The 24,787-nt window shown below is 40.5% G+C and overlaps 1 protein-coding gene across 1 annotated transcript in view; it reads left to right on the top strand.

Moving 5' to 3' along the window:
* Positions 1-15,954: 15,954 nt before the first annotated feature.
* The window catches only part of TMEFF2 (transmembrane protein with EGF like and two follistatin like domains 2), a 257,159-nt gene continuing 248,326 nt past the window's right edge, over positions 15,955-24,787 (top strand). Inside the window, exons 1-2 of the mRNA XM_080932911.1 lie at positions 15,955-16,525; positions 18,829-18,938. Of these exons, the coding sequence (XP_080789037.1) occupies positions 16,354-16,525; positions 18,829-18,938 (282 nt within the window). The 5' untranslated portion in view covers positions 15,955-16,353. The remainder of the gene's footprint in view (positions 16,526-18,828; positions 18,939-24,787) is intronic.

Raw genomic sequence — 24,787 nt, 5'->3', positions numbered from 1 at the left:
ATAACTATTTGTTAATTATGCTCTAGCTTAGTCTAAAAGATTAAAATAACTAGATGGTGATTTTTAAACTCACAGCATCATATAGAAAATAGAATTAAGAGTGAGCATCTAGACAGAGGTCCTCATTCCTCCTGAACAAACACTTCACCCACTGTAACAACTTCCAGGCCCCAGGCTCCTCCCTTTCTTCATAAATAAGTGACATAATGTGATGATTGTGGTGACATTATTTTCCTTAATAGTAATGAAAATAATCTGATAAAATATGATGTCTTCCCTAAGATTCACAGATTGTAGAGATTCTTTAAACTTTCTAAAGCTATGAGTAAGCATATTATACTATCAGATTTAAGCAATTTTATCAGAAAAGCCATAGAACATATCTATTTACTTCCCAACAATGTGATACCAGAATATATGTAAGTATATAGATATGGATAGGTGAGGAAAGGGATTATAAGTCTATACTTAAATATGTAATAAATTTAATCATACTTCAAATTCAACTTCTCAGCAAAAGCATCATCATAAATCTTTAATAAAAATATTATATATTTAATATTTATTTATTTTAATTAGTACCACTTGATTTTTTGTGATCCATATGGTAGGACTTTTAACATCTATACCATACAGCTTAGTTTGGCCTGAGAGAGGGCTCCCAACTGTTTGCAACTATAGATCAAGGGGCCCCAAACCACTTATGAATTCTATACTCTCTCTGTGCGCATGGCACACACTTGTACACGTACTACATACACATTCACATAAATACAACCAAAGAACTGCCCCTAAAACACAACTGAAGTCAGGGTTTCTGATTCTAGATAAAAACTAAAGATTTTAAAACAGTTGAGCTGACTACCACTTCATGAGTGCTATTTTAGATATGTTGAAATGACCATTTGATTTGTTTAACTTTGCCTAAAATTTTCTTTCAAATTGAAGTTTGAAGAAATATCACTGAAAAGTGAACTTCCATATTAAATGCTATATTATGATGACCCATATTTCTCAACAAATAATGTTTTTTAAATGTGAGTCTTTATGAAATGCAACTGTCTTGCTTTCAGTGTGTTTAGCTATAACCCTATAATACAAACATAGATTATGCACAGAGATGAGGGCACTTTAATGCTTTGTCAATAAAAGAATCCTGTATCTTCCAACAGTTACCCATCAATCAGATGCCACTGGGAAGATAATGTTTCATTAGAGAAGGGGAACTTGTTAGAGAAATAGCTTATTCTTGTGGACTGTAAGCCTATTAATGCTGTGAATTTATCTTCACATGTGTCATGTTAGATGCATTATCAGCCATTAGATGCAGGTATAATCTCAGCATTAATGGGGCCATTGTTGATCTCTTTTACCACAATATCCTCCCAGTCATGTGCACTGAACAGAGCTCTTTCATCTAAATGGTAGGCTGCTTTCAATGATACACAATTAAGAAATATGTTATTCTGTTGCATGGAAGCATAAGCCAAATGCACTGTGTTAGCATCTGTATCAGGTATAATTTTGTGTGTAGAGAAGTATGTGCAACAAAGAAGTGATTGCTCACTTACACATGCAGGTTAAGAAACCAATATTTGTAATATACACAGGAGACCCCTCTTTTAGCTCTCTGTAGTTCTAGTGACAACTCCAAAAGGAACTCCAGAGCATTGGCACATGGGTGGAAGCTTTTTAATATTACTTCTCAGGTCTCTAAAATGCAAATAATTGTATATGTCTAGTAAGAAGCATGAGAAATACTTAGATTTTATAAGGAAACCAGAGATGTGTAATTATTGTTAACACTGTCACAAATATGTAATTAAACAATCTGCCTACCAAAGGGATAGATAGAAAGCCATAAAATCAACAGTTTTGGCACATTGATTAATGACATCATATTTCCTTCCTCACTTGTTCACTGGTACAGCACAAATAGAATGGTACTGAAGTTTATTAGAAAACACATAAAATATCTCACCTCCTAAATTTCAGTCTTCATTAACTTCATTAAAGGAATCATTGTTCAATATTTACCACCAACAAAATAGTTAGGATGCCAGTTAGTTTTTATGTCAGTTTGACACAATGTAGACTCACCAGAAGGGAGGTGAAAACAAATCTCTCTTTAAGACTTGACTGTATGAGAGCTTGTAAGACATTTTCTTAATTAGTGATAGATATGGGAGAGCCCAGCACCACTGTGGACAACTTACCTCTGTGCTTCTGGTCTTGAGTTATTTAAGAAATCTGAATGAGCAAGCAATGTGGAGCAAGCCAGTAAGCAGCAAGTTGGTTCAATAATCCCTTGTCTCCCTGGCTCCCACCCCCCATTACCCCTCTGGTTTGTGTTGTGTTTTATTCCGATGCTTACACCCTGCCTTGTCCAATTTTTAAAAGAGCAGATAGTAGCATTGCAAACATCACTGCTAATTGGGTTCTGGTTCAGTACCATGCTGTCCTCAGTATAAAGGCTGAATACTTTAGTGACATTTCTCCATTAAAAAATAAATCAGAGGAGATGTTAAAAAACTGCTAATTAAGGTCAAAGTCTACCATTGACTGGATAGCCTTCTGGGGCTTGGTACTATATGGCTGACTCATTGTATTGGCATGGTTTCCTATTCCATGACCTTGTCTTGGGAGTTCAAACCCCCCCCACACACCTCTACCTGCTGAATGTCACCTAGCCTTGGTTAAAATTATAGGTTCAACTTCCTTTCAAGAACCCACTCAACTAACAACTGAGATTCCTGAAATGCATTCCTATGCTAATGAGGCATTACAGTACCCTAAGCACTCAGTCAGAGACCCTTAATTCATCAGTATTACTTCTCCCAAAAAGCATATAATCCCTGGTTTACTTTGAATGAAGTTTATGTGCCCACATCCACCATCAATAAAGCAATATGAAAATTCAAAGATCATCTCAGAGAGCTGCTTAATTTCCACAAGGAAGACCTTCCCTAAAAGAGCAAACTCAAGGAGAAGTCTTCTCTCTTCTGCCCCTCCAATACTCAATACTTGCTCCCAATCAGACCTGGTCCCACTTGTCCTCGGTCCCACCTTCCCCTTGCTGCCAGGCATGAGGACACCAGTAGGTAAGGTGGACCCCAGTTCCTGACATCCTCTCCTCGTATACTAGGAGCTCCAGGCTGCCCTGAGAAAAGACCAGGATGCACAGCACATGTCCCAGACATTGATTCCCCTTCAAGTCAGTGTGTAGCAGGGTCTGATTTCCCAGTGGAAAATACAGGCTGAGAATTCTCCATTCCAGCGTTTAGCCTGTACCCTCTACTTTCTAGGAGTGGCCAGAGAATCCCCAGTGGAGAGGCACTTCTTTATGACAGGCATGGGTTTTTGAAATATAATTTGAGGAACTTACATAAAATAAAAAATAAATTAGTAGATATCTTTTCTTCATAACTAAGTATACTAACACTTCATTCATCATGATCATGTAGGCTTCATCCCAAGGTTGCAGTGATGGTTCAATATATGGAAATCAGCCAATGTAATCCACTATATAAATAAACTCAAAGGAAAAAAACCCACATGATCATCTCATTAGATGCTGTTAAAGCCTTTGACAAAAATTCAACACCCCTTTATGGCAAAGTCTTGGACAGATCAGAAATTCAAGGTCCATATCTAAACATAGTTAAAGTAATATATAGAAAAGCAGTAGCTAACATCAAATAAATGTAGAGAAACTTGAAGCATCCCACTGTAATTAGGGAGTAGACAAGGCTGCAAACTCTCTTCCTACCTATTAAATATAGTACTTGAAGTCCTAGCTAAAACAATTAGACAACAAAAAGGGGGTCAGAGGGATACAAATTGGAAAGGGAGAAGTCAAAATATCACTATTTGCAGATGACATGATAGTATACTTAAGTGACTACAAAAATTCCACCAGAGAACTTTTACAGCTGATAAACAACTTCAGCAAAATGGGTTGATATAAAATTAACTCAAACATATCAGTAGCCTTCCTCTGCTCAAAGGATAAAGACACTGAGAAAATAATTAGGGAAACAATACTGTCTTAGTTAGGTTTTTATTGCTGTGAGCAGACACCATGACCAAGGCAAGTGTTATAAATAACAACATTTAACTGGGGCTGGCTTACAAACTCAGAGGTTCAGTCTATTATCATCTAGGTGAGAGCATGGTAGCATTTAGGCAGGCACAGTGCAGTAAGAGCTAAAAATTTTACCTCTGGAAGCCAGGAATAGACTGAGCGTCCTCCAGCATCTAGGAGTGTCTCCAAGCCCAGAGTGACACACTTCATCCAACAAAACCACACCTTCTAATAGTGCCATTTCTTGGGCCAAGCATATGCAAACCATCACAGACATCCTTCCCAATAGTCACAAATAATATAAAATACCTTGGTGTGACTCTACTCAATCAAGTGAAAGATCTGTATGACAAGAACTTCAAGTTGCTAAAGAGAGAAATCAAAGATTTTTTTAAATTGAAAAACTTTATTTTAAAAAAACAAATATAAATGTACAGATTTTAAGCATTTTTGCATAAAAGCATAAGAATACATTTTTGTCAGTGCTTGGTTTTTTTATAGGTTTGATAGTGTGCATTAAGATCTTACTAGTTACAATGAGCATAAAGTACATGTAAAACAAGATTTAACCTGGAATTAGTCAAAGTTTTCTTGGTGTATGAAGATTAAGCATAATGGTTTTTTATTTTTCTTTTTTTTCTTTTCTTGGAACTTCATATAGTCTGTGAGTTGTTTCTGGGGTGTTCAGAGCTTTCTGGGGTTAGTATCCAATTATCAGTGACTGAATATTATGTCTGTTCTTTTGTGACTGGGTTATCTCACTCAGGATGATATTCTCTAAAAATCAAAGATCTTTAAAGAGGGAAAGATCTCCCCTGCTCATGGATTGGCAGGATTAATATAGTAAAAATGACCATCTTCTCGAAAGCAATCTACAGATTCTATGCAATCTCCATCAAAATCCCAACTCAATTCTTCGTAGAGTTAGAAAGAGAAATTTACAAATTCATTTGGAGTAACCAAAAAACAAAAAAAACAAAAACAAAAAAAAAAAAAACAAAACAAAAAACAGGATAGTGAAAACTATTCTCAACAATAATAGGACTTCTAGAGGAATCAGCATCCCTGACCTCAAGATGTATTACACAGCAATCATGACAAAAACTTCATGTTATTGGTACAGAGACAGGCAAGTAGATCAATGGAATAGAATTGAAGACACAGAAATGAACCCACACACCTATAGTCACTTGATCTTTGACAAAGGAGCTAAAACCATCCAAAGGAAAAAAGAAAGCATTTTCAACAAATGGTGCTGGTCCAACTGGTGGCCAGCATGTCGAAGAATGCAAATCGATCCATTCTTATCTCTTTGTACAAAGCTCAAGTCCAAATGGATCAAGGACCTCCACATAAAACCAGTTACACTGAAACTAATAGAAAAAAATTGTGGAAGAGGCTTGAATACTTGGGTACAGGGCAAATCAGTCTGGCGGTTCCTTAGAAAATTGGACATAGTACTACTTGAAGACCCAGTAATTCTACTTCTGGGCATATACCCCAAAAATGCTCTGACATACAATAAGGACACAAGCTCCACCATGTTCATCACATCCTTATTTTTAATAGCCAGGAGCTGGAAAGAACCCAGGTGTCCTTCAGTAGATTAATGGATAAAGAAATTGTGGTATATTTACATAATGGAGTACTACTCAGCTATTAGAAACAATGACTTTATGAAATATCTAGGAAAATGGATGTATCTAGAGAATATCATCCTGAATGAGATAACCCAGTCACAAAAGAACAGACATAATATGTAGTCACTGATAATTGGATCCTAACCCCAGAAAGCTCTGAATACACAAGAAACAACTCACAGACCATAGGACGCTCAAAAAAAGAAAGGCCAAAAAAAAAAAAAAAAAAAATGGAAGCCTCAGTCCTTCTTAGAAAAACAAAAAAACAATAAGTGTATAGCACCCTTTCAGAGTGGGGTACACCTAGACCTTAAATGATTAATAACTTAAGAGCTAAGAAGATGACCTTGTGGCAGTTTTTGGTATTTAAAAATCATTGTGTTCAATCTATACACACCAAGAAAACTTTGACTATTTCCATGATATGTTTTGTTTTACATGTATTTTATGCTTATGGTAACTAGTAAGATTTCAATGCATACTATCAAACCTTTAAAAAAACTCAAGTACTGTCAAAAAACTATATTCATATAGTTTTATGCCAAAAAACTCCCAACCAAACATAAATAAATAAATAAATAAATAAATAAATAAATAAATAAATAAGAAAAGCCAGAAAGTGGATGCCTCAGTCTTTCTTAAAAGGAAGAACAAAGCGTTCATGGGAGGAAATAAAGGGACAAATAGAGGAGCAGGGATTGGAGAAAAGATCATCCAGAGACCGCCTCACCTGGATATACACCCTATATTGCAGCCACTAAATCCAAGCACTATTGCAGATATCAAGTTGTGCTTACTGGCAGGAATCTGATATAGATGCCTCCTCAGAGGCTCTGCCAGAGCCATACTGATACAGAGGAGGGTACTGGCAGCTAACCATCAGAATGAATATGAGAACCCCAATGAAGGAGCTAGAGAAAGGACTGAAGGAGCTGAAAGGGTTTGCAACCCAATGGGAAAAACAAAATTATCAGCTAACCAAACCCACCACAGCTCCCAGGGACTAAAACACCAACCAATAAGTTTACATGGAGAGACCCATGGCTCCAGGTGCATATGCAGCAGAGGATAGCATTGTCTGCCATCAATGGGTAGAGAGGCCTTTGGCCTAGTGAAGGCTTCTTTGCCCAGTGTAGGGGAACACCAAGGTGCTGAGGTATGAGAGGATGGCTGGGAGAGGAACACCTTCATAGAGAGAATGGGAGGGGGAGGGGAGATTGTGGGAAAAGGATAACATCTGAAATGTAAATGCAGAGAATTTCCAATTTAAAAAAGGGGAAAAAAGAAAACGGTGATGTCATGAATTGTAAGGCAAATGAATGAACCTAGAAATATTATCCTGAGTGATGTAACCTAGATGCAAAAGAACATACAGGGTATTCACTCACCAATAAATGGATATTAGCCCTAAAGCTTAGAATACCCAACATATAATTCACAGACCAATTAAGGATGAAGAAGAAAGAAGACCAAAATGTTTATGCATCAGTTCTTCTTAGAAGGGGGAACAAAATACTCACAGGAGGAAATACAGGGACAAAGAATAGAGCAGAGCCTGAAGGAGGGGCCATCCAGAGCCCCACCTGGGGATCCATCCCATCTGCAGCCACCAAACACAGTCCCTATTGCTGATGCCAAGGAGTGCTTGCTGACAGAAGCCTGATATGGATGTCTCCTGAGAGGCTGTGCCTGAGCCTTACTGATACAGACGAGGATGCTTGCAGCCAACCACCAGACTGAGCATGGAAACCCAATGGAAGAGCTAGGGAAAGGACTGAAGGAGCTGAAAGGGTTTGCAACCTCATAGGAAGAACAATATTAACCAACCGGACCATCCAGAGATCCCAGGGACTAAACCACTAACGAAAGAGCACACATGGGAGCGACCTATGGCTCCAGTAGCATATGTAGCAGAGGAGGGCATTGTTGGCATCAAAAAAAGGTAAACGAAGCCCTTGGTCCTGTGAAGACTTATTTCTCCAGTGTAGGGGAATGCCAGGGTGTTGAGATGGGAGTGGGTGGGCAGGAGAGAGAGAGCATCCTCACAGAAGTAGGGGTAGGGGAGATTTTATGAGGGGGGGAGACCAGGAAAGGGGATAACCTTTGAAATGTAAATACATAAAATATGCAGTAAAATGCAAAAAAAAATATACTGACATTTAAAACATTTGTGATTTCATAATACACAAATAATGTATGACAAGTATCTGCTGTAATTAATTCAATTATAAAGGCATCTACAATTAGGATGTCAGAGCTACAGAGAAAATGAGTTAATGTGGACAACAGAAAATTTAGATATCTGCAGTTTACAAAAAAGCACCGGGGTGATGGTGAAAAGGGAGAGCTGCCCTTACTTCTGCTGGTTTTCTATTTACCAATTTCAGTGTTCTCTGACCTGTCTGTGTTCTACCGAGTGGCAGCTCATAGTCCCTCTTTTGTGGCAATTGACTCTTTGCTACACCAGCATTTTTTGCTTAAAAAAAAAAGTTGACATCTGACCAAGATAAAATGTTAAATCTCAGAGATGCTAATTAGCCTTCCCAGGACACAGAGCTTCTCTGATCCAGAGCAAGCGGTTCAACTCAGACATTGTGGATTCCTGTATCCTGACATGCGAAATCACCATTGTCCTTTAATCAGTGTCTGTAACAACCCAGTCAGTAAGGAAGCATGTATGTGTGCGCTACAGAGATGCACATAAAGGTGAAAGGAAGGAAGTCAGCTTCTGTTCTCTATCTTATGACTCAAGTTCTGTTCATCTAATGTAGCATCATCTGATAGCATCAACCTCTGAACTTACGCTAGAAACACTGCTAAGGAAATTACAATAATCTAAAGTTTACATAGCATGAACCAGAAGACATCACTTTAAAGACTGTGTCAGCAGAAGCTGATACTTTGGTCATGTTCCCAAAACATCCACAGCAGGAGGGAATGTTGCAGAGAAGAGAGCCCTGGGAGATTTGCTATACTAATGCTGACAGTGTGCCTAGTGGTATGCAGGAAAAGTCAGAGGATGAACAAGACTATCCCCCAAAATGTCCAGATATTTTAAAGAAGTTTCCTTCCTCTATACTGTTGTAAGACAATAATATTAGCATATTAGCATATGGAAATCTTTGGCCATCATTTATGTTAAAGGTCTCCTGCTAAAAGGAATTCAATGATTAAATAATATCGAAAAATATGGATTCAATGAAGTTAAACAGGTGTTTAGCTTGATTTGATGTGCACGGGTTTGAGTTAACCACAGGGTTTCACAGAGCTTTTAAGGTGAAAATGAATGCAGGGAAGCTACAGGTTAGGAGGGTACAGCCATCCCCAGTCTTCGTGTATGATGAAGACACTTTCCCATTTTCTCTCCTCCATCTACTAGCCTCCTTCCTTCCCTCCATTGCTTTCTTTCCCTTTCTGCCTTCCTTCCAATACAGGGCTTGAGGAGAGTTAGACAAAGTCAGAGGACATCACTGCTCCAAGTATCTGATTCCCCACTTGGAAAAAAGTTCAGTGGGAGGAATGGCTGAGATTTATTTTGAGAAATAAATGGATATAATGTTCAGAACTTAAAAAACTCTGGAATCTGAATATAACTACCTTTCAAAGTCCTTTTCACAAAGCCAAAAATAGATCCACCACATTCTAGTTGTAGCAGAGAGAGAGAGAGAGGGAGAGAGGGGGGTAAACAATTTTTTTTTCTGACTAAAAATGAAAAGATTGTACAATGAACTCAAAAAACAAAAATCTTACAGTAAGTCCGAGCATAATGGCTGCCATTTAAATAACAGACACTCAGTCCAGTTTGAATTCAGAGGTACAAAGATGCCAAGTCACACTGAGGTGGCTGCTGCTTCTAACTCCCAAAGTTTATAGCTGTTGTTCTTGTTCTGTTGATTATTGGCAAGTTCGTTTCAAACGTCATCTGTTTTCTATTGCTTCCATTAGATATTGCTATGAGGACGTATTCTTGTGAGATGTATTAGAAGCCTTCACTAGAAAACAAGTCACTTACTTGCTTCTCCAACTTGACTGTGTGGACACTGAAGACAGGTTCATTCTCTTCCAGACAGGGTTCAGCCAAAGCATGACATTAAAACGCCAGGAGATTTTCTTAAGTGCCTGCCAATATTAACTCAGAGTTTCCAAGAGCTGTGTGGAACTATTAATCAGTGTATTCTAATTCCTTAGATAGTTATGATATAAAGTCATGACTGAGGCCCAGTGATACAAGATTAAACTATTTCTCAGTACTAAAATCACAAAGCTAAACTTTGCGTATAAAAAAATAACCAAAAACAAAAGAATTCAAAAGTGTAGGTAAAATTAAACTTTATGAAGTTGTTTGTGAATTTACATATTAAAACTTACACCTTGGTGACAAACTGTATAAAATAGAGAAAATAGCAGATACAACTACTTTTGTTTTGTGATAAGGGCCAGTAAGGTAAAGGCAGCTTCTGGAAAATGTCAGTAGAATTTGATCTAGAAACACGGCCCCGTTAGATTTATCATATGATGAAATTTTAATATGTGCTTTCATGTACCTGTTATGAGAATGTAATTTGGAGCATTGTATCTCCTTACCCACGTGAAGTAGACCGGAAGTTAAATTATAAGATTAATACTTTTCCCCTCCTTATCTGCCAGCGATCAGTGTGCTGTGTACCTTAGCATCCGGCCATAAACACTTTTGCTTGTATATAGAAAATGGTATATATATGCCTTTATTCACAGATTCAGCGGTTCACCCATTCCTGTAGGAATTCCCCTAGTTAATTAAACGTTTCCCCTAATCTCCAAAGCATTCTTAACAGGCATTGTTACCTACAATTTGTAAGTAAGGAACCTGCCTATAGCTATGTAGTTACTACATTAGACATATTTGCCACTTAATATAGTCTTGATGGACACACACAAAACAGGTCCCATGGCTTCTCCATGAACAGAGTTTAAGTCTCTGTTAACTTCTCTCACGCTTGGGTGTATGTAGTACCTTAGTTCCAAAGAAAGTGTGAGCACAGGCTACAGAATCCAACTCCAAATTTTCTGACTTGAAAATTCTCCTGGTGAGATATGGAACTTCGCTCACTCCCCTCATCAAGGAAGTTTCTCTCTGCAACACAGGAAGACCGGTGCAGAAAACTGTAACCAATCAAAATGCAGAGCTGGGGCGATCAGTTGCAATGGATTGCAGTAGGGGGGAGTGAAGACTGTAAGATCCACGGACCAAGAAATTTGCTGTGAGACTCTTCCCTAAAATTGTCAGAGCCATACACTCATCATCACGGACTGGGCAAGAATAACCTTAGACATGCCAAAGTAGATGAGAAAAAGGTGAAGAGAGTGTGGCCCTATACAAAAAAAAAAAAAAAAAAAAAATCACAAGCACACAAGGAATTCTGAGAGTAAAAGAAATAGTACTTTCCAGTGAATAACACACCAAATAGTTAACTAATATCAACTGGCCATCCTTGGAAACACACATAAAAGTAACATTATACAGACAGAGTATATAATACACATGTACTCACACGCATGTATAGTGCCTCATAGTGTGGCAAACATTTTACCACACAGAAACACTATTTTATTTAATTATTAAAACAACCCTAATAAAACAGAAGTGACCACTATTCTTGTGGACAAATTGTATCAGGTATGTTGGAATTCAGCAATGATACCTAACATCAGAAAACTGTCTTGGACATATAACAACAATTAATTAAGAAGAGGCCATGTGTTTGAAAGAGAAAAGAGGCTATTTGGCAGGGTTTAGAAGGAAAAGGGGGAAAGAAAAATGATGTAATTATATTTACAAAAGTAAAAGACATATATTTTTAAGACTCTCCTGGGCCAGTGCAACTGTTCCTAAGGTGAAGTGCTTAGCATCAGACCTGATGACCTGAGTTTGGTCTCTGGAACCCTAGTGGTCCATAGAAGGAGAAACTGACTCACAAGTCTCTGATCTCCACATATATGCTGATAGACAGACACACATGCACACCCACAAAATAGATTTAAAATGTTAAAAAATTAATATCAAAATAACATGATCTCTGCAATCCCTGATCTCATTATTTCTGCGTGAGAATTGATGCCTGTGGCCATGTTCTATGACCCGAGGCCAAGACTGATAAATACTCCTTGAAGGACCAGCTCATACAGTCCATCTCAGAGGAACAGAAGCATGACAAAAGTGATACAGGACTTGTGTTCTGATGTTAGACAGAAGTTTTTGCTAAGTTCTAAAATGCTTGATGCAACTTGTTCACAAAACAAGACTAGTTATGGGCTGAAGAAGTGGCTCAGTGGTTAAGAGCACTGACTGCTCTTCCAGAGGTCCTTAGTTCAATTCCCAGCAACCACATGGTGGCTCACAAGCATCTGTAATGGGATCTGATGCCCTCTTCTGGTGTGCGTGAAGACAGCCACAATGTAGTCATATACATGAAATAAATAAATCTTTTAAAAAGAAGACTAGTTATTTCTGTGTCTAGTGATGCTAGGAATTAAATAACAGGGTGTTTCTGTCTATTAAATGTCCCACACATTGGGAGGCCAACCTGCTTCAAGCCTCTACTGAACAATCAGAAAACTTTAGAGACAGAAGAAAAACAAATCCCTCATTGCTAAAGTGTCTTTATTTTTCCAAGCTCATTTATCTTCAGTGTTATTTCCTATAACAATTTCTCCTCCTCCTCCTCCTCCTCCTCCTCCTCCTCCCCCTCCTCCTCCTCCTCCTCCTCCTCCTCCTCCTCCTCCTCCTCCTCTTTCTTCCCCTCTTCCTCCTCCTCCTTTTCCTTTTCCCCTCCTCCTCCTTCCCCCTTGTGCCAATTTTCCTAAGGCTTAAGTAATTTCACAGGTATTAATGATGTCCTTTCCACTTGCAAAATTATTTTTTCTTGTTGTCCTTGATGTTGTGGAGTTGATCAAATCCAAGGTCTTCTGCATCTGAGGCAAGTCTTCTATAACCATGCTCTCCCTCAGTCTCTCCTTGATGTTTTTAAAAGCTATCTTTTATATGTATGTACATCTGTAGCAATAACTAAAGAAACATGGTAATATATTTGCAAGGAACAGGGAGCACCTGGGAAGGGTTGGGGGGAAAGTGGGGGAAGGACAGTAATGACTTTATAATTTCAAAATCATAGGAGTCGCTCAAATGAAATGCAAATTTACATAATTCATGAAGATGACAACAGAAAGTTATTACATTTTAAGCCACGTAGTTTTTTTGCAAAACAAAAAAAAAGATCTGCAATTTCTTTAAGATATGACAACCTCTCTCTGTTCTAGACTCTGTTCCACAGCTGCAGTAGTCTAGCTCAGGAATGTTGAGCTAGTATTGTGCACTAATTTAAATAGGAACTTTGAACACCCATGGTATGGGTTCAATCAAATTACTACTAATCATAGAATATATAACATGAAGCACGATCCACAGGCGTATTTGAAAGTGTGTTAGGGAAACTGATGTGAGCCTGCCGGGCAGTAGCAGAGCTAGTACAATCTTATGATCAGCAAATGTCAGCGCTAGTCTATTTCCTCAGTACCTAAGGAAGAGCTGAATAATGGGCATACTTTTATTTACATATTGGACGATGCAGCGCTCCCTTCAGTAAGTGATGTTCTTCTGCCACTTGGTGGTGCCTGCCAGTTGCAAAATTCTGTTTCTTGGTGGCACTGTAACACTAAATGTATCACGAGTGGGATAGAATCACAGCATCTCGAACTGAAAGGCTTTGGTTCCAATTGCCCAATAATTTAAAGAACCTCTGTGAGGCAACTGTGTTGGTTACCAGCCATTAACTCCTTTGGCGCTCTAAGTCACTGTGGGCAAAGTGTCTGAAGAATACAAATTCTTACAAAGCACGCCACAATTTTTACCAAGCAGAGAATTCAATAACAAATTTCTTTGCTAAGAGCGTCTGTATAATTCTAGGTTATCGTCAACCCCTGCAACCCTAGCGCTGGTTTATGATCACAATCACTGCAAAAACACATTGTCTGAGGGACTTTGCCTTTAGTTGCAGAGGGGCTGGTGTTCAAAAACCTGATCAGCTGCTGCTCACTGATCCACGCCTTGGTGTGGAAAATTCCAAATCCTCACTCCGAACTGTGGGGTTGATGCGGCTAGATCTGCATTAAGCTTGAATGTATGTCGCAGGCTCCGCTGAAAGGCATCTCTGTTTCTTTGTTTTTGCGATATCTTTGGCAGCTCCATCTTCTGGGCATTCCTTTACCTTCAACAATTCAGTTGTTCCATCTAAAAGCCGATTTTTCTGATGCCTCCAACGTCTGGTCAAATTGATCTGTGTTAATGGAGTCTTCGCTGGTGAGAGATGCCATTGACTGGAACGCTGAGATCTGCGGCGGCTGCTTATTTGCCAGGGGCAAGAGACACCAAGATTCAGAAATCTTTAGAGGTGGGAGGGGGAGGGGAAAGGTAGTCTTGGGAGGGAGGCAGGGTGTGAGATAAAGGGAAGGGTTTCAGGCAGAGGAAGAGAAAGGTGGCTTTGAGGCTCAGAGGTGTTGGGGGTTCATGTCTCACAGAGGTGAAGTTAAAAGGCAAGGGAGTGGGAAGAGGTTGGAGGTTAAAGTACTTAAAGAGACTGCTTTGGCACAGTTTGTTTTCTGGTGGTGTCTGCTGAGGATGGATAGTCCCCCTTTCAAAGTCTCTCGGTGCCTCTTTTAAGTGATGGGTAAAGCTCTTGCTGATTGCTTGTTAGATGCTATCAAACCATGTTCTTAGTCAAGATTCAGGAGGTTATGGGAGGGGGATACAAGGTAATTTAAAGAAGAGAAAGGGGAACGCTTTTGAAAGAAAGGGAGAAGAGAGCAGGAAAGAAGGGGGAGAGAAACGGAGCAGGAGTATATATGTATTATGTGGATGAAAAAAAAATACCCTAAATAACGGAACGACCACACACACGCAAAAGGAAAACTCTTTGGTGCAAGGCACCAAGAACCCTGTGACTGCAGTAGAGACCTGAGTCACGGGAGACAGACTTTCTCTCCATCCTTGTCCCAGAAAGCTCTGGGCCCTGAGAACTAACATACCATTAAGCTAAAGAGTGTGTCTAACTGCATGTAGTGCAGCAGAAAGAAGGCGGGTACCGCTCTGCTCCCCAGTGCTGGGGAGAAGAACCAAGCGGAGGCTGTGATTCCTGCAGGGCTAGACTCCCTTGCCGCTCCCCGGTAGCTGGTGATCCACAGACACCGTGTAAAGCGCCCGGGTCTGCCGCCTGAGCACTCCAATCAAGTCCTCTCCTCCGGGATGCCGCTTCGCCTGGATTCGCCCTGTGTAACCCATTCTCAGCTTGGATGCAGGGAAGCCTCTCGCCGCTCCTCTGGCCTCCTGTCCCGACCAAAATTGACCTTCCAACCGCATTTGTTTGAACCTTTTAGACAGCCACACCAATAGGTTTCGGTCTGTACCTTACCAGAGGGCTCTGGGGAGAGGGAATCAAATCTAGCAGGGCTGAGCTGCAAAGAGCCTGGAAGGGACAGGAGGCACGGGGAGACCGGAGAGAGCCGGCGAAACTGGCCGCTCCGAGCACCGTCGGGTTTGCTCTGGGAGCTAGCCGCCGCTGCTGCTGCTTTAAGCCATTAGAGCTTTTTGGCTCTCGCTCTGCCGCCTCTCGCCCTCTTTTCTCTGCCACTGCCTAGAGAAGCATCCTTATGCTTCTTATGCTATCCGGACATGCCCAGCCTGGATCCCTTTCCCAGCCCGGCGGCGCCGGAGGGACGCCCTTTGCTCCCTACCGGTTTCCCCTATTGCCCTGTGGCTGCGGGTCCTCCACCTACTCCGCCCCTACCACATCCAGCTGGAAGACAAGGCCACCCAGCCGCAGCGGGTGCTGGCAGCCCCGGGTCACGCACGGAAGAGAGGCGCAAACCCGGACCTCGAATACAATAGGGGGCGTCCTGGAGCAGAGCAGCCAGGCAATTGGGATGAAAGAGCGTGGGAGTAGCCACCCTGAAGCCCGAGCTTCTCCCAGGAGCCATCCCCGCCTAGCCCCACTCGGGTTAGAGCCTAGAGATCTAGCCCATCTGTGGCATCAGTGGCCGCCTCCTCCTTGCACCTCCTCACCGACCCCTCCCTCCCGGGGACCTGCATCCCGCTCCGCCAATCAGAGTCCGACTGCCGCTTCCCACGTGACCCCAGGCGGGCTAAGGACCTGCTGCTTCCCAAACGCCAGAGGGATGCGGGCGGCAGAGCGCGAGAGGCGGCGGCTGGGCTGCGGGGCGCTGTGACTGTCCCTCCACCCAGTCTTGTCGCGCTCCTCTCTTCGGCCGCTTGGCCGCCTGCTCTCCGCACCCTGGTTTCTGTCTCCTGCTCTTCCTTTGCCCCGACCCTGTTCCTTATGGCAGCAGCTCCCTGTATCTGGGACGCAGCTTCTCAGCGGACTATCCTCTCGCTCCGCAGGCTGAGCCCGGCCACTGGATGTTGCTGAAACTCCGGAGATCATGCGCTCCTTTGGCCGCAGCCTCACCGCCGGCTGTCCCTGCTGCCGCCCCCTCCTCTGCCGCCGCGGTCCGCGGGATGCTCAGTAGCCCGCTGCGTGGCCCCCGCGATCCCGTGTTCTTCAGAAGCCGTTGGTTGCTGCAGAGTTGCGCGAAGTAGTCATGGTGCTGTGGGAGTCCCCGCGGCAGTGCAGCAGCTGGACACTTTGCGAGGGCTTCTGCTGGCTGCTGCTGCTGCCCGTGACGCTGCTTATGATAGCCCGCCCGGTGAAACTCGCTGCTTTCCCTACCTCCTTAAGTGACTGCCAAACGCCCACCGGCTGGAACTGCTCCGGTAAGTCCAGACTCCTTCCCCTCTCGGAAGCGCAGAACGTGCACAGACCTGTCCACTCTCGTGCCCAGCCACTGCCTGAAATCCAGGACTTCCCACCTCAATCCTGAGAACCTCTGGGAACTGCTTCAGCTAAGGCTGGGTGTGCTGGGATAGAAACAAAGTACAGGTGTGGGGAACCTTAGATGTTTGCCCACCCCAAATGGGAGGGTTTTGAGAACACTACAGGGCAGCTATCTGGGTTCTCGATCCTGGGGGAAACACTAACGCAGAATATTTCCCATAGTTAAAAAAAAAAGAAAAGAAGTCTAGCCTGGATGTGCGAGAAATAACTTTATGAAAAAGAACAATCGAGAAAGCAATAAATCAAATGATGACTGCAGGGACACTCTTAATTACTGTATAAGATGCTTCTGAATGCAGGGGTTTCTAGTCAGCACTGGGTCACAGATAATTCTGAGGAGGCAAGTTTCCAGGGACTGTGTCTCTCCCTCCCCCCATCCTCTCCCCCCTTTCTCCCTCTCTTCCTCTTTCCTCCTCTAGCTTGCTCTGTCTATTCCTCCCTAGCTCTCTCTTGCTCTCTCTAGTGCGCCCTCTTCCCTCTCTCTCTCCCTTTCTTCTCTCCTTTCACCCCCCCCCCCCACCCCTTCTCTCTTTCTTTGGCTGCAAACACCATTGATTTTGAAAGAGGTTGATGTTGTAGCCAAAGGAGGCCATTCCAAGCTTCCCCAAGCTCCTATGTGGAGGACAGAAGTTGAGAATAAAGCAGTCACAGATCTTCTCCCCCCTCCCCACGCCAGAATGGGCATGCCCCAGGTTTGATAGACTCTCTTCTGAGAACGCAGTGACCTCCCCCCCAGCATGGCTGGTTCCAACCCCGTTACTTCTGCACTGGGTTTCATTTGTTGGTCAGCCCTCTTGCTCCTTCAGTCTCAGAATACTACAGCTTGACAGCTGCACCCGGCTGAAGCCTCTAATTGAAAAGGGCCCAAAGATCGAAGTTACTGCACTCCTCCTGGCTGATTTCACATTTCCGTATCAAAGACTTTAGTATACCTGAAGAATGGCAGTGTGGTTTCTTTGGCATTTTAAACTCTAAACACGCATGGGCAATTGTCCCCATGGTCTAGTCTGGTCTCATTTTATGTAAATAAAATCCTCTGACAGTGAAGTCTGCCTTTGAATAAGGTGGCCTTTGGAGATGTATAAGTGAAAGGAAGTGTATGTAACTTCTGAGAGGATGTGATTATTAAGTGTAACTTATAGGCGGAGGCTTGTACAGTTCTAAGGGATGACGAACATAAATCCTAAGAGACACTTAATTAATATGCACACCTACAGTCTAACCTTTGTCAAGACTGGATGAAATGTAAAGCCCCATTAGATTTGGGTCAGTTGAATGACTTGATTCTGCTTTTGGTAATTTCTAAATTTGGCATTTTATGAAACACAACATGTCTCTAACTTATTCTTGGTTCCTGCATTCACGTATGCTATTTTTAAAAGAATAAATTCCACTTGGGAACATAACATCCTTAAAATTTGATCCTAGCTACTCTTGATATATTCATAGCTCACCATGACTGGTTTGTTTCATACTTAACTGATATTGGTATTAGGAATAACTAGCTTAAATCTGACATTGACAGTGGAGAAATGCATTATGAGCCAGATATCTCAAAGCTGTATCCACCAACTAAAAAGAAAGAACTGTATTTCTAGAAAGGTTTTGAAGAACTTGGCAGCCCCTCCTATTCTGCTAACTTGAAGGTGATCAATCTTCCTTTGAGCCAGAGAGACCTTCACAGAAAACACCATGTCTATTTATCTTTATTATTGAGGTTTTGCTTCCTCTTTGTCTGGAGAAATTGTAAATAAGGGTCATGTTAGATGTTAAAGCAAAGAACAATTAGAGACAGGAATATTAGAGCTGTCATCCACAGATCATCACCAAATCTTTTCTTAAATATCAAGTTTGGGCCACTGATATACACTACATAGTGATAAAAAATTAAAAAAGCAGAGACACAGGTTCCATTCACACAGTCACTATTAGTCTAAGCTAAATTTAAGAAAGTGTGTTCAAAAGATGACACTGAAGGAGAATCTACTAGAAAGCAGTGGTTAAAAGTATGAACCATTACTGATCACTTCCCTAGATTTTGAGGTTATTAGCAGGAGGCAAGCTTGTGGCTATTGGAATTAAATTTTAGGTAAATTCTATTCATGCTACACAATAAAAAAAATTAAAAATCTTGTAAGATTATAACATTTTAAGTGACTGGAGCATTCTTTTTAAACTTGAGGTTATGATGACAGAGAAAATGATCTCTTCCTGTGTGACACCAACACCTGTAAATTTGACGGGGAGTGTCTAAGAATCGGAGACACTGTGACTTGCGTCTGTCAGTTCAAGGTAAGATATCTGATATTTGCATCTTCAATTCATTAGAGAGGCTGCAAGGCAGTGAGCTTCTTGTACAACCCATCATTTGGCGATTTATAACTGTAACAGACTCTAAGGGAGACTAGCATCCCATGAAAGTACTGCCAAGAGAGCAAGCTGATGTCAAGAAGACACAAGCCTTCGGAGACCCCTGTATGACCTAGTCAGAGATGCCACTTATGGTACATAAGCTTCAGGTTCTACTTTTGAGATATGGATGGAAGGTATGCCTTCCTAAGCCATTGGTGTGTGCATTTTATTGGTCAATTAACAGAGGATAATTGTCAAAGTAGTCAATGGATAACAGGTGTGGATTTATACTTTTGTTCTTCATAAGCTGCCTATTATGATGATGATGATGATGATGATGATTATCATCATCATCATCATCATTATGTTTGTTTTAATGGGCTTTGGTTTTCCTATTCTGTCAATATGATATAATTTTATGTTAACTCCTATTAAGGTCTCTCCAAAGCTACTGTGCCAATTTGGAAACCATGAACCTTGTTGTATGCATTAAAGATTTTGCGAATAGCACATTAAACAACTACAGAGTCACCTAGAGCCTCATGTTGACGCATAAGCAGGAGAGCTGTGGACATGTGGGTGAAAGAGAGGTTTTCAACAGTTACACAGAAAGGTGTTTATCATCAAAGTTGTTGAAAGTAATTTAGAATGATGCTGCCACTGTTGTCATTACAATCATAATTTATCCCTATCTCCTGCTATGAAAATCACTGGGAGATGTTCCTTTTCAAACTATTCATATAATAATATACAGGCTCAAATAACTTGGATACTGAACTAGTACCTTGTACTCATACCTGATTATTGTCGAATTACATTTAAAAACAAGCATCGACTTCTAATTTAAACCAAGACATGAAATATGCATAAAAATAAAACTTTGAACAAGATCAGGGGTACTTAGTGACAGAAAAAAAAAATAGAAACACAAAGTCATGTTTAAATATCCGATGTAATATACAGTCCAGAGGTCTGGCTTAATAATGAATACTGAAGGCTGGAGCCTGTGTCTTGCTAAGGCTGATGAGAAAATTCTCCTTTAGATGTGGATTGAAATACTTTTAGAGAAGATAAAACTTCCTTGGGCATTTTTTTTCTCCTTTTTGAGAAACAGAGGAAGCACATTGGTAGCTTAAAGTAGCCAAAGACATTACCATGGCTTTAAAGACGCAGCAATGCAGATCACATACGTGTGGCATCAACTTTCAAGTTCTCCAACCACAGTTGTGAAGGAGACAGAGCATGAGAATTCCTAATTTATTACAAATGATTACCAACGAGCCTGGGAAAACCAATGGGAGAAATCACACCCATGGAATTCTATATCTTCTTTTTATTATTATTAATTTTGTGATTTTCCCCTGAATTTCTCTTACTTTTGTAGCCAGGGATAGATATAGTAAGTAAATGTGTAAGTGGTTTAAAATGCTTCACAAAGAACATTCCTCAAATGAGGTGGTTGTGTTTCTGATATTCCCTGTGGAAGCAATAGAAGGAATAGTATCATTGTAAATGGGCAAATGTGCAATATGAAAGCATACTGTTTTCTTATTAAAGGAACCGTGTTTGAGTTTCAGCTGCCACAGAGACATTTATCAGTCATGATATTTGTGCATTTCATACATTTGTCAGCCATTGTAGAGCAGGATGGAACAATAAATGAAAACTGAATAGGAAACAAATGGATTTCCTTATTTCTACTGGAGTATACTGATATTAATGTGTTTTACAATAGTATTTTAAGAGGTAAAAAGACACCTTTCTAGTAGTAAATTCAGACTTTATATATGTATCAGAATTAATGAATGTCTAAATAAACCTTGATTTAGTTAAATAAAATTGTGCAATTTGCATAAAATGAACTATATTAAGCCAGGAGCCCCTTGGACTAGTTTCTTCCCCGTCTTCAGCATTTTCATGTTGTGAGCATTTATTTTTCTATTTTTTATGTATTCTCCCCTTCTATCTGATAAAAATCAAGACATCTGAAAATCTCTTCCATGTCATGACTGAAATTCCAGTTTCTTGTGCATTTTCAGATACAAGCATAAGTTATTCTATTTAAAATGGGATGTGCACTAGTCTTTCTGGATGTGAGATAAATTTCAAACACAAATAGCATATTGTGCATAACTTATATGTTCCAATGTGTATTATTACTAAAACTCTAAAATGAACTTATATGAATCTGACTTCCCTACAGACTTTCAAACACACTGATTTCTGTCTTTCAAAACTCACTCAACTTTTATAACTAAGATAATTATGCCGGCTTACTAATTTTTCCTTTCCTCCATCCTTCCTTCTTTCTTTCCCTCTTCTTACTTCTTCTGCATTGCTGGTGACATGACCCAGGACCTGACATGTGCTAGGCAAGTGCTCTACCACTGAGATACACTCCCAGACCCTTTATATTGCTTATAAGATGAGAAAGTTTATGGTTAACATGGTTTCCAATTAAGCAAGTCATAATTTTAGAATACGAAACACAGTAAACCAAGTGAGATATTTATATTTAGGTGCATCAATTATAATTTTTCAATATTACTAGGTAGTCAAATGATAATTCCAATAGTACAACAGCAATGCCAATTTATTATAGACAATAATTAATAATCAAAGCAATATAAGTGAAACATCTTTAACTCAGAAATCTAAATTCTGAAATAGTCTGAAACCTACCACATTGTTTAAAATGTTTTGAACTTTTTAAGTGTTTTGAAATGGGAGTATTCTATAGATGGTCAAAAGGTGAGGTCTCATCTGTCATTCCAAAAATGCCAAGATCTCTAAGCACATTGAATAAGGGGTATTAAGCCTCTACAAATAATTCTTGGATAATAAAATAAAAGTTTATAATGTGGTGCAATCTCAGGCATCCTGTCTTCCTATATAATACCAAAAGATATACTAGTCAGTGGGATAAATCAACTGTGAAGGAAAACTGAGAGTGAACTGGAGAAAAATGGATGAATAAACAAAGGCAGAGCAGCAGAAAGGTGAGAGGGAGGAAGGGAGGCTGAGAGAGATATATTTGTTCTTAGTACTGGTCCAGCAGTGATCAATGATAATTTATAAGCTTAATGTATGAGGTAGCCTATGCTTTCTCAGGAATTTTCCAATTTAGATATTAAACAGTTGCATTTAATAAACTATGTTTCATATCTAAAAATGTTCGGTTACTACTACTGCTCAAAATTTTCCACAGAACTTGGTCATCATGAGTGTTTATTTCATCCACGGATGTGCAGTTTTGATTAGTATCTTCTCTCTCGGTTGTTGTGCCTGAGGGATGTAGCTAACGGAATGCTCAGATTGAGGCTCTACCTCATGTCTGACCACCACCTACGGGGCTTGGTTCCTCTCCACCTCTGCATCTTTGCATGGGCTACTTTGTACTTTGGGCTCTGATATTGCACAATGGCTAGGCTTAAAGGGCAAGCAAGCAGAGAGAGGAGAGAAGCCAAGAAAAGCTCATGTCCTTCAATGATCTAATGTGGAGGGTTTTAGTCACATCCACTACAGTCAAAGGCCTGCCCATTTAAAAAAAAACACCAACTTAATACATGCAAGATGTTGTTCTGAAGAAATAAAAGTTACTTTTGGGATGGTCAAAGAACAACACATACAGATTTTTGAACATTTTATTTTCTGAAAGAGTATTATTTTACATCTTAAGTGATTCTCCCTCAGCCTTTGACAACAGAATGTAACAGAATTCACTTAACATCTGTTGAGAACCTTCTCTATGCCAGACCCTGTGGAAGGTGCTGGTGATAGATAAAATCTAAGTCACATATAGCTTCAAGATGCCGAATTTTCAGCTTTAAAATCCATATTAACCAAACAAGCATTTAATCACATGGTAAATTTTTCATCATTTTTTATTCCCTGGCCAAGTTGTTGAATCCATTAAGGTAGTCTTAGGCAGTGTGGAACCTTGGGGACAAAGTCACTTTTTTTAAAATCACATATCCTAAACTTCAGATTTTTAAAAAACATAAGGAGAATGGAATCACGAACTCATCTTAGAAGTTTATATAACACACTTATAGACTTAACCATAACCATGGCTTAATTTTGTTTTTGTTACCCAGACAACTTTGTACTCTTTGGTAAGAGACTAAACAGACCATGAACAATGGCACGACTTCCCCACAACCATTTTCAAGAACTCAGTGCATTTCAGAGTGGCAGTTTCCCGATTCAGAGGGTCACCGCAGCATCGTTGCTTTCTAATTCTAGAAACATGGTACTTCACTGTGGATGCTAGGTGGTAATTCTGCTAGTAAAAATAAGCCATGTCGGATAATTTCCATTTAATAGAGTGATGTTTATAATGAAACTCATGTTCTTAAATCTTGTGTTAATTCTCCATGCATCTTAAAACAACACTTAAGAAACTTACAAACCTTTAACGACTGATAACATACCAACCCGTATATGAAGACTGTGAGAGACAGAGAAAAACAAAGCTAGACACCCACCCTTGAGCATTAGTGACTGAGAGGATCCCTGTCCTCTTGTGGTTTCTGTTTTAATAAGTGCAAGTCATGGCACCAAGGGCCAGAAACATTGTGGTGCTAATCTGTAGCTAAGCTCTTCTCAGCTCTCACAAATCCCCTTTTGGCTTCTGCACGGAACTTGGCAGCTCTGTTTTAAGCACTGTTCACATTTGGCTTACTGCATGCATCCCCCAAGTAACATGAGCATTTCATCAGTTGAGTCACTATTTTAAGATGTATATCAGGATTGTGTCATAGCACCTGAGGAACATAATAATCTGAAGCCTCCCAGCCCCGTCTGTTGGCCCTCTGTTTGATTACCCTTCTAGAGAAGTTGAGAAAGAAGACGAAGAAAAATCAAAGTTAGGCAAAGGAAAATGAGAAAACAAATAATCTGTACACCAAATGTTGCTAGACTTAGTTATTAAAAGATAGTCAGGGGTGTCTTAGTCAGGGTTTCTGTTCCTGCACAAAACATCACAACCAAGAAGCAAGTTGTGGAGGAAAGGGTTTATTCAGCTTACACTTCCACATTGCTGTTCATCACCAAAGGAAGTCAGGACTGGAACCCAAGCAGGTCAGGAAGCAGGAGCTGATGCAGAGGCCATGGAGGGATGTCACTTACTGGCTTGCTTCCCCTGGCTTGCTCAGCGCCCAGGGATGGCTCCACCCACAATGGGCTGGGCCAGGGATGACTCCACCCACAATGGGCTGTGCCCTCCCCCCCTGATCACTAGTTGAGAAAATGCTTTACAGCTGGATATCATGGAGGCATTTCCTCAGCTGAGGCTCTTTTCTCTGTGAAAACTCCAGCTTGTGTCAGGTTGACACAAACCAGCCAGTACAAGGGGCAAGAATGCCATAAGAATGCCATACTTAACCATGAGAGGCTAGCAGAGCAGTCATCCACATCACTCTTAGCTGTCTTGTGTCTAAAGAGGTTAGCCAGTCTATTGTCTCCAGCTCTTTCCTTCTTCCTCTCCTCCAATCACCATGGCTTGGTGAACCCCAAGGTTTATTCTCCAGCCCCATGTCCTGAACATTGCACATTTAACTAGTACTCGATTATCCATTTATCTTCCTGACCATGAAAATGAAATCCACATCACTCTAATTTATTCTTTTTTCCTCTAATATTTTTCATTGGAAAGTTCAAATTCTCACTGTCATTTTTAAGTTGTTTTTGCTCTGAATAGCACTGGAGATACTCTGTCATATAGTTGTCACTAATCAAATATAATTTCAAAAATATGTATATGCATGGAAAGCTCATCAAAATGTCAA

This window comes from Micromys minutus (genome assembly GCF_963924665.1).
Source record: "Micromys minutus genome assembly, chromosome: 19".
Taxonomy (NCBI): Eukaryota; Metazoa; Chordata; class Mammalia; order Rodentia; family Muridae; genus Micromys; species Micromys minutus.
The sequence above is the reverse complement of the archived record's forward strand: the minus strand, read 5'-3'. Positions and strand labels throughout refer to the sequence as shown.